This window comes from Neophocaena asiaeorientalis, unplaced genomic scaffold, assembly GCF_003031525.2.
Source record: "Neophocaena asiaeorientalis asiaeorientalis breed wild unplaced genomic scaffold, Neophocaena_asiaeorientalis_V1.1 scaffold547, whole genome shotgun sequence".
NCBI lineage: Eukaryota > Metazoa > Chordata > Mammalia > Artiodactyla > Phocoenidae > Neophocaena > Neophocaena asiaeorientalis.
In genome coordinates this window covers 1,282,853-1,293,185 of record NW_020185330.1, presented here as the reverse complement: position 1 = coordinate 1,293,185, position 10,333 = coordinate 1,282,853, and the positions used below count along the sequence as shown (strand labels likewise).

General features: G+C 43.8%; 1 protein-coding gene across 1 annotated transcript; it reads right to left on the bottom strand.

The window, feature by feature from the left end:
- Positions 1-289: 289 nt before the first annotated feature.
- Positions 290-9,716, bottom strand: PTGDR (prostaglandin D2 receptor). Its single transcript, XM_024734732.1, has 2 exons — positions 8,839-9,716; positions 290-2,510 (listed from the first exon to the last, which is right to left on the bottom strand). Exons 1-2 carry the CDS (start codon positions 9,682-9,684, stop codon positions 2,271-2,273), a joined length of 1,086 nt encoding a protein of 361 aa, XP_024590500.1. The 5' UTR covers positions 9,685-9,716; the 3' UTR covers positions 290-2,270.
- Between the last annotated feature and the right edge of the window lie 617 nt (positions 9,717-10,333).

The following is a 10,333-nucleotide window of genomic DNA, read 5'->3' as shown; positions in this document are numbered from 1 at the left end:
CTCTCCCGTTGCGGAGCACAGGCTCCGGACGCGCAGGCTCAGCGGCCATGGCTCACGGGCCCAGCCGCTCCGCGGCATGTGGGATCCTCCCGGACCGGGGCACGACCCCGTGTCCCCTGCATCGGCAGGGAGACTCTCAACCACTGCGCCACCAGGGAAGCCCAAGTCTTATGTATTTTTTTCCTCCGCACCTAACTAATTGCCTGACCCAAGGTATGTGTCAATTAAAACTTATTTAATGTTTAATGATCTAATGAGTAAATCAATGAAGATCATTGAAGAGTTGACTTTTAACTTAACGTGGATTTCATCCAGATGTTATATCTACATTCTGTGTTAAACAGAAAGCACCACTAACTCCTTGGATAAACCTGTGCAAACTTGTTTAAAGGAATACATATGCTAATAGAACAGCCTATAAAAATCCTCACTATTAAACTGCTAGAGAATGAAAGACTGCTGGTAGCCCTTTACTCAAAACAACAAAACAAAACAAAATAAAAAAACTAAACCCTTTTATTTCATTTGAAGAAAAGTAATTTTCTTTGCAAAATATCATAAAGTTATGTTTATTGATGTATCTGGGAACTTTTCAAATGATCTTGATAATGATCATAACACACCTTCCAAAAGGAGAGCATGAAACAGATGCACTTCCTCTGACAATGAAACACATAAAGGTACTTACAAATTAAATATACAAACGAGAGTTAAACTTGAAAACAAGTGCATTTTTCATCACATCATACTCTCAGATTATAATTCCTGTATTCCTAATTTGGCCATTTCACAGTTTTGCTACACACAAAAATTACACATGTATTTCCAGGTCAATACCACCTCTGAGATAAACCAGAGGTGAAAAAATGGGGCTGCTGCTATGCTGAAAATAAGGCAAATACTCTGATCTTTGGAAGGGATGGCTGAATGGGGGTTTCAGGCTATTCAGATGTCCAGCTCAGAGTCTGAGTGTGTCAGGTACACCACAGATGCTGAAACCCCTCTGACGCCCCCATGAAAAAACTTTCATCTTTTACCCAAGGTGAAAGTTCTTCCCTGCAGGCTGGGTCTACAGTCTCTTGCTTAGTTTAACGGCTGCAGCTGTATTTTCCCCACTTTTCCCTTTTGGTCATAGTGTTGCCAACCTTTGTAAACATTATGTACAATTAAAGTGCTTGGTGGTGCTCCATCTGAGCCATATTCTGCTCCAGATTGAAAGCGTATCTCTCAGGAACCTCAATAAGGTCTTACTGTCTCCACCAAGGGCAGAATATGGCTTTAACATGTAGAAGTTAAGGTCATTGTCACTGCTCTCAGCTGAGGCTGACTGAGTCCCGAGTGAGCTTGTCCCTGTGCTGAATGCCCGGCTGTGTCACAGCCATGCTTAGTAAACACACTCTCTGGGAAGTCATACATCCCTGTCTTCCAAAGACCATAAATCCCTCCCCACCAAAGAATCCACTATTTTGATAAACCTACAAAATGGAGGTTCCAAAAACTGAAACAACATTTTGTAGCCCACTCCAAATTTTCATGCCTACTGACACCCCTACCTCAACACACAAGAAACTGGACTTCAGAGGGTAAAAAGAATTTTTTCTTCTCCAGGGTGTAGACCATAGTCACATCTTGCCTTTCGTTTACTTATTTACAGCTTCGCCTCTTCACACAAGGTGGTGAGCGTTTTCCCAGAGGGTGGCTGGGGGAAGGACCCTCCAAACGCCTCACCTAGTTATATTTTCTATCACCCTTTTCAGAGAAGCATCTATAATTCAGGCTATACTTGTATCAGTTGGCAAAGGAAAGAATTAAACAGGGGCAATTGTGATGCAAAATAAACAAATCAGGTTCCACTAGAAATAAAGAGGGTAAGAAAATTTAAGAACACCTATCACATAATTGTAAACGATGTTGTTTCTACTGAATTTAAATAAAGACCCAGAGGTCTCAAGACCGCCTTAAAAAATTAGGGACACCAAGTACAAACAATGGAATAATTACTATCATTGCTTTAAGACTTTTAACATTGTTTACAATATATGAAATTGTAGTTGCTATTATACTCAAAATGAAAAACCCCACTGAACTGGTTCTTGAATAAAGAGTGACAACACATTATTAAGATCGATCGAATAGTTTTGAAAATACATTTAGATGTTTTGTTATGGGACATAGCTTTTAAGGATATAACTTGTAAGATTTTTTTGATCATGGTTCTTTGCCAGAAAATGTGATATATTCCTGAGTTTACCAGAGAGGTTAACACACTGTCACAGGCTGGATTCCATGCTAGTTCCGCAAGAATTGCTGTGCCAGTTTCTATACATAAGAGGCCTTATGAAAATCTTGTGAAAAAACATCCGAAATACCGATGTTCTGAAAATGATGAAAATCCAAGGGTCCACAATGGAGATCACAGAGAGAAAGCGTAAGGCTCGGAGGTCTTCAATTTCTTCAACACTTACATTTTTCTCCTGAACAGCTGTAAACACTCCATAGTAAGCACGATACTGTTTTAAAGAAAAACATTCAATTAGGATAGCGGAAGGTCGACGGCCGCAACAAATGCACTTACTTCACTTAGGAAACATTACTTTTCCGTAAGAGTATGGCAGCTTGGCTTGGAGTATTCATTTGGGTAAATTTATAAGCAGCTAAGGCCACCACAGTGGATGGGTGCAAGTGAGAAGCCAGGGAGGTGCAGGGCCGACCTGGAAGGCTCAGTGGAAGCCAGGTCCTCCTGGGAGCCCCTGGTTAAGTCCCTGGAGCTGGTCCACCTGTGGTGAGTATGGCAGGGCTAGAGTTGCCCGCTCCCTGCCTGGCGGTGTAGAGGAAGAGCTGAAGTGGGACAAATCTAGTCTACAGAGTCGTTTACAGAGTCACCTCACTCCCATAGATACTGATTCTCTTCCCTTTTTCCTCTGCCTCCTTCCTGTCCTCGATTCTTACTTAGCCCAGAAATAAGTCACACTCGTGAAACGTCACATGTGTGGAGACACCAATGAAACAGAAACTTGTTTCTTCTTTCTCTGAATTTTTTTTAGTTGAAGTATAGCTGATTTGCAATGTTTTAGGTGTACAGCATGTATATGTATATACGTATAAATGTATTTTTTTTTCAGATTCTTTTCCAATATAGGTTATTACAAGATATACAGTTCCCTGTGCTATACAGCAGGTCCTTGTCTATCTATTTTATATATAGCAGTGTGTATCTGTTAATCCCAAATCCCTTATTTATCCCTGCCCCTGATTTCTCCTTTGATAGCCATAAGTTTGTTTTCTATGTCTGTGAGTCCATCTGAAACAGAAACGTTTAATCAACGTGAAGAGACAGGACATATTCCAGTGGAAAGACAGAAGACAGCTTGTGTAAATTACTCATTTTTAGCAGAGATGCTTATCATTCTGTGGTTGTCACCCTCTTTTCAGACCAGGAAGAAAAAAGAAACATACACAGAGCAATAAGCCTACTTACCTGTGCCCAGCCACTCCTGTATTGTCTTGCTCTTCCTTGAGCTCTCTGGCCTCTTGGGAGCCCTGCAAACTGCTTCATCCCTTTCCTGCCATTCAGCCGACACTGCTGTCTAGACCAGCACTACAACTGTCTCCCACTCAGTTGGAGGCCAGCCACTTTTTCTCAGTGCTCTTACATCACCCATGCTCATTAAGATTCTAATGGGACAAAATGGACTCTAATGGTCCAGAAAATATGCAAACTCAACGTTAATGGGAGGGGATATGAATAAGTACACAGACCAGATCCATTCAACGCAATCAGGGATATGAGAAGATGTATGTTCTCATAACTGTTTCCTTACCTCTTTATTCTCTTTTCTGTAGGCTCAGATACTCCCATCTAGTGCACTTAGGAAGACGGAGTTTATCTGGAAGCCCTCTCCCATCACCACTGCTTAATAACACTAAGAGTAATAATAATGGCTAATGGCCACACAGAGCTTCATATTCTCAGGCACCGTTCTAAATGTTTTACTTTTAAAAGTTTGTTTCATTCTTACGAAAGTCCTGTGAAGTAAGTATGTTCATTATCTCCATTTTACAGATGTGGAAATTGATTACATGCCCAAATCCTAGTTTCTTTCCAGGCTGACCTAAAACATTACCCCCATCAGGAAGCCTCTGGTGATGGTTAAGGTGGTGGTTAAGCTCATCAGCTTTAGAGTCTGACCATCCAGGTTAGATAGAATAGCCTCACTGGCTGTGTTACTTCAGGCAAGTTACTCTGTTTCCTCATCTATACAATGGGGATAATTGCACCTATCTTTCAGGATTGTTATGAAACTTGCATGAGATAGTATGAGTACAACCTTGAGAACAGGTCCTTGCATTAAGAATAATTCAATAATTAGCTATTATTATTATTATTTTATCAATTAGGAGTCAATCCTTTCCTTTTCTAACTCCTTTCTGGCCCTAGTCACTCCCTCTCACCCCCAGTATTATAGCTCTGTGGGCAGATGTGATGTTTTTCTCATTTTACATCCCCACAATGAATTACAGTGCCTGGAATGTTGTAGGTTCCAGATATGAGATGAATGAATAAATGGATGACAACAGGCTACACACTTGAGTTGACTGAAAAAGCAAACACTTTTTATGACTTTAATCTTTATATCTGCTCCTTTCTCCTCAAAGTGGAGTGCAGCAAGATATAATTCTTACTATTTGAGAATGCTTGATTAGTTGGGATCTGGGTAACTGAATGATGTTTATAAAATTAAGACAAATTTTATTTCTGTACACTGTTTATCCATATCAATTCTATTGCATATTATTAGGTTATTTGTACTTTCAAGTCACCTGATTTGTATTAGAAATGTAATATTCTACAAACGGCCTTTTAATTTTATTTATTTTTTGAGTTTACTAAAAATATGACAGATTTATTCCCTTGTGACAGTGATCAAAGTACATATTCTATTAATTCTCACAAGGTATCCGTTTGAACACAATCTAGACTTTCGAAAAATCCTCTGATGATCAATGGTATTCCCTAGAATATACTTTATAAACTGCTCCTCTAACAGAGAGCTTGAATACGGAATACCCTCAGAATATACAACTGGCTTGTTCAACGCATGCAGACCATTACACAAAGAGAACTGGTGTGAGAAGAGCGCCCTCTGTTGAAATTAGGGGTCCACAAAAAAATGTTGCTGTTGCCTGTTCTCTAGTGACAGCGTGGCTGGACATCCCTGTTTAGGACAGCAACATTGATTCCAACGCCCTCTCCCATTCAGTTCATCCATCACCACACCCTAGACCTCACCCTCTGCTCTAGCTCTTTAAATCCACTTCTGACCCTTTTCCCTGGGCCAGTCTCTTGCTACCATCCCTTACACAATTTTAACAGCCTCCTATGGATGGAGCATCCCACCCATTCTTTCTGCTCAACAAAATGAAACACACACACACACACACACACACACACACACACACACACAAGAGTTATCTCAATGCATGCAGGAGGTCCTCTAACCACTTCTCTGACTCCATGGATTCTGATATACGCGATTACACAAGCTTGGGCATACCTTTACCTGGCTTCTAAACCTCTCAACTACTATGTTGAATCTATTCGTGAAAACCCTCTTTCAGCCATCCCTGCTTCCCGACCAACCTCCAAAACATTGTGGTTTTCTAAGGTAAAAATAATTTTGATGAAAATACTTCGTATACATTAAAGAACGTGCTGCGAACTGCCACTAAAGCTCCTCCCATATTCTCTATACTTTCTTTTTACCGTATCAAATTGGAAATTTGAGAATTCAATCTAAACATCTTGCTCTAATCCAGCATTATAACAAACTTAATTAAAAAATCATATTCCAACAAACTTTTCACCAGCTTAATGAAATACAATATTTATGTGATGAGCAAGATTGTTTTTTTTTAAGTTTACCCACCTTCACATACAGCCTTATTTTTTCCAATCACTAAATCCTTTCCTTAGAAAAGTGATTTTCAAAGAATGGGCATCTTTAATACTCTTTCTGTGTGTCTATGTGGTCAAAACTATTTTCATAAAAAGATGTTACTTGTCTTTTTTCACTTTCATCCTCTCATAAGTGTACAGTGAGTTTCATTGAAGCTCCCTGATGTGTAATGAATGATATCATCACTCTCATGGCTAATGGAATATGTGCTGTGTACGCTTGCATTTTCTAGACCTTTCTAAGGTAATACATACATATGTGCACTTTCAGAGATTGTTCTCAGTGCTTCTGTGCTCTTAACATGCTTTTTCCCATGTTACCTGCTAACATTACTACACTTTATTATCATTCATTAAATAATTTTGAAATCTCAAACTTCTCTTTCACCTATGCAAAAACACAAGCAATAAGTACATTGTTACTTGTTTTACAATAATATCTAAAATTTTTCTTATTTTTAATTTCTAATATTGTAAATACTAATAGATATAATCCACATAAATAAAACATCTTTGGGCCCTTAATAATTTTTAAGAGTGAAAAGAGGGTCCTTAGACTAGAACAAGTTTGAGAACCACTGCCTTAAAATATTATACTATCTTCGGAGGTCATATTTCTTAATTAATTTTCTATGTCTAGCAGGCAATTATAATAAATGGAAGTTATAATTAGTAATAATAATTAGTAATAATAATTTTTGAGGCCACCAGGCACCTGGTTAGTGTGTATGTATGTGTGTATACATAACACTTCAAATCTTCATAACTATCTTACAGAGTAAGAATAGTTACCTGCATCACAGATGAGGAAACTGAGGTTAGAAAGGATAAGTAAGTGCTTTTATACTTAGTAAGTGATGAGACCTGATTCAAACCCATGCTAAAGCCCTTATCCTTTCTAGAAATGATACTTCCTGTGAAGAATGCTGTCTGCATTGCATGTCTTTGAAACTTCACAAGTTTTTTAGAAAATCATTTTCAAATCCATTATTTCCTTCAATCCTCACAAGCCCCTGTGAGTTATTCAAATCTCCTTAGAGAGTCGTCAAATGCAATGTTCTTTCCAATGTATTATGCTTTCTGCATTATTCTTACTAAAACATTCAAACTCAGGACATAATGTCCAGGCATTTGGTTAATTTCTGCTTTTAGCACAGCACAGGTAAGCAAGGCTCTTATTCTAGAGCAAGGATCCGAAAACATATTCTGTAAAGGGCCGAAGAGCAAACATTTTAGGTTTTAAGAGCCAAGAGGCAAATTGTGGATATTTAGTAGGTACTTACTAACAGGAGAGAAAACACATTTCTACAATTTTAACTGATGGAATTAAAAATGTGATAATAATTGAGTACAGTTTATGGTAACACATGTCTACTAAGGAGAAGAGTGAGTCTTTTTCTTGGAATCATATTTGATTGGGGTTCAGAGTTCATGTGCCCTGTCATCAAATTTATGGCACACGTTTACTTATAAAAACTATTCTTAACTCCAGGGCTGCACTAAAACAGCGGGCAGGACGTATTTGGCCTGTGGGCTGTGATTGCTAAGTCTTGCTTTAGAGTGTCGTTCTCAAAATGTGATCCCCACATCAGCAGGTGAAGGAGAGGCTGCTGAATTCTTCAAACAGGTCTGCATCAGAAACTCTGGAGAATGGGGCCCAGCCAGCTCTGCTTTTCAAAGCACTGCTGATAGTCTGAGTGTGCTAAAGTTTGAAAACCACTTCTAAATATCTATACCTATATCTCTATCTCTCTGTTTATATAGATAGAGATTTATTTATTTATCTTGGGGAGTTCTGATCCTAACCCAGAGAGCTCTTTGCCCAACACATTAAGGCCTTCATTTAAGGGAAAAATCACACTACATTTCACTTTCATCCACCCTTGAAAGTAATGTCCCAAACTGCTACACTGCCATGAGAAACTTAACTTTCCTATTCACATAAGTCTCAGGACTCCAAAGGATCTGGAGAGGGAGAGGAGCAAGGCTGAAAAAGGTTTCTCAAGCCTCAGCCACTCCTAGGTGTCTTGGCCAGGGTCACAAGAGGAAATTACCTGCAAAACGATGAAGTAATTCAATCTGCACCACCGCCCCCATTAGTGATTGAAACCCAAGATAATGGCTTTACATGTCACCTCGCTTGCCAAGATAGAAACAAAACCTGTCGAGACAGGTTGTCAGAACGACACCACCAGCGGAAACGTTCCTACACATCTGCTAATCCAAACAGCCTCTCCGCCTCTGCCGCCACCATCCCCGCAGCTGCAGTACCAGAAACAGCATCCACCACTCCTCAAAGTTTACTCACGAGTTAAAAAATACCTAAACCTATGCTTTTAGTCACTCACATGTGCAAATCACTTTGGCAGGAGCACACCTTCCCTTATTCCCTTTCCACGAACACCGGGGAGAACTCCCAGATGCCATTTGCCCATTTCTGACGCCACTAAAATCATGGGCGGGTGTAACGAAATAAAACCTCGCGTAGCCATCGAGAAGTGGTAAAGGACTCGTATTGACAAGGAGGAACCAAGGTCTGCTTCTCAAAGTCCTGACGTGCATAAATAACCCTGAGATCTTCCCAGAGGAAAGCAGGGAGGAGGGGGTTCTGCTAACTGGAGAGGTTCTGCGGGGCTAAGGGGACACCATCCGGCTCCGGCTTTCCCTACCTTTCTGTGGCTTTACCTTTTTTGGCTCAACAAATTGGGTTCTATGTCCTGGGGGCTGTGGAGGGAAGCTGATCCGGGGAACGCAGCAACAAACCCTCCTGGCTCAGGGCGCAGCTCCTCTTGCACAGCGTCCAATGCGCCCCACCCTTCCCTCCCGGCAACTACGGCCCGACGCGCTTCAGTCTCCCGCAGCCTTAGCGCCAAGCGACTCACAATTAAAGGCAGGGAGCACATGGTGAAGAGCACAGTCATGAGGGCTAACAGCAGGAGGTGATCCAGCTCCTCCAGGGGCTGCGGGGTCTCTTCCCTCTCGCCGGCGGCCAGCTCTGCTCGTTCCTTGGCGCCAGAGCGCGGGAGCCGCCGCAGCCGCAGGTGCATCGCGTAGAGGTTGCGCATGGCGCTCAGGTTGCACAGCACGATGGCGAGGACCAGCAGGAGCATGAGGCTGGCGTAGAGCACTGAGTAGCTCAGCACTGACAGCGAGCGCTCCTCGTGGACCATTTGGATGAAGCACCAGGTGCCGGGGCAGTACTGCACGAACTTCCCGAAGCCCGCGAAGGGCAGCGAGCAGAAAGCGAGGCAGAAGGCGCCCACGACAGGCGCCACCAGTGCACCCCGGCGCGGGGTTATGTACCGTCGGTAGAAAAAGGGATGCCCCAGGGAGAGCCAGCACTCCAGGGCCATGGCCAGCAGCTGCAGCGTCGAGGCTAGCCCGAAGAAGGACATGAAGAAGGCGAAGGTTTGGCACAGCCAGCTGCCGGATGCGGGCACCAGGCCCCTCAGGCTCCGGTTCTGCGCGTAGGCGGACAGCACGAAGGGGCTCACGAGGGACTTGCCCAGCAGGTCGGTGACCGTCAAGCCGCACACCAGCACGTAGAAGACGGAGGGCGGCGAGCGCGGCGAGCGCCGCGGGCGCGACCGCAGCCCCGAGCGCGCCAGCAGCCCCAGGGCTAGCAGATTGCCCAGGAGGCCCGTGCCGAAGAGCACCCCGCCCATCGTCGCTGAGTTTCCCTTCTCCACCGACGTGGTGTTGCAGCAGCGGTAGAACAGCGGCCTCATGGCGGGAGGCGCGGCGAGCCAGAGCGGAGGGTGCGGGAGGACTGGGGCCACGGCGTCTGGGTGCAGAGGAGCCCCCCAGCCGTCCCGCGCGCGGCTCCGCCGGAAAGGCTGAGCCGCCAAGGAAGCTCCGCGGATGGCGGTGCGCTCACCACCGCAGGGGCCTCTTATATCAACTCTCGGGTCACACCCCGCCCCTCGGCGTGGGACGCACTGCAGGCTGCGCACCCGGCGCTGGCTTCGCAGAGACCCCCGGCAGCCGAGTGAAGAGCTCCGCCCCAACGCGCCGGGTCCTGAGGAGACAGGTCCTCAAGCCCAGAGTCGGAAGAAGTGGGGAAAAGTAGGCAGACTCCCAGTATCCAAGACCAGTCCTTCCTGCGAGGCAAGAGAACTACTGAAATGGAGGGGAAATTAAGCCGCCGCCACTGGGAGGAGAGGGGCCCGAGGAGGAGGTAGTGGCGTGGTGGGACTCTAGCGGTGGCCGAGAAGAGGCTGGAAGGCTGAGAAAGAGCTACCACTAGTTTTTGCATTAGTGCTTTAAGGAGGGGAAAAGGTAACCAACCTTCACATAACACCTAAGCCTTAGCTCCATTCTCTTCTAGATCCTGAAACAGGAACAATGAGCTTCATTGCCTAGGTGAGGAAACTGAGA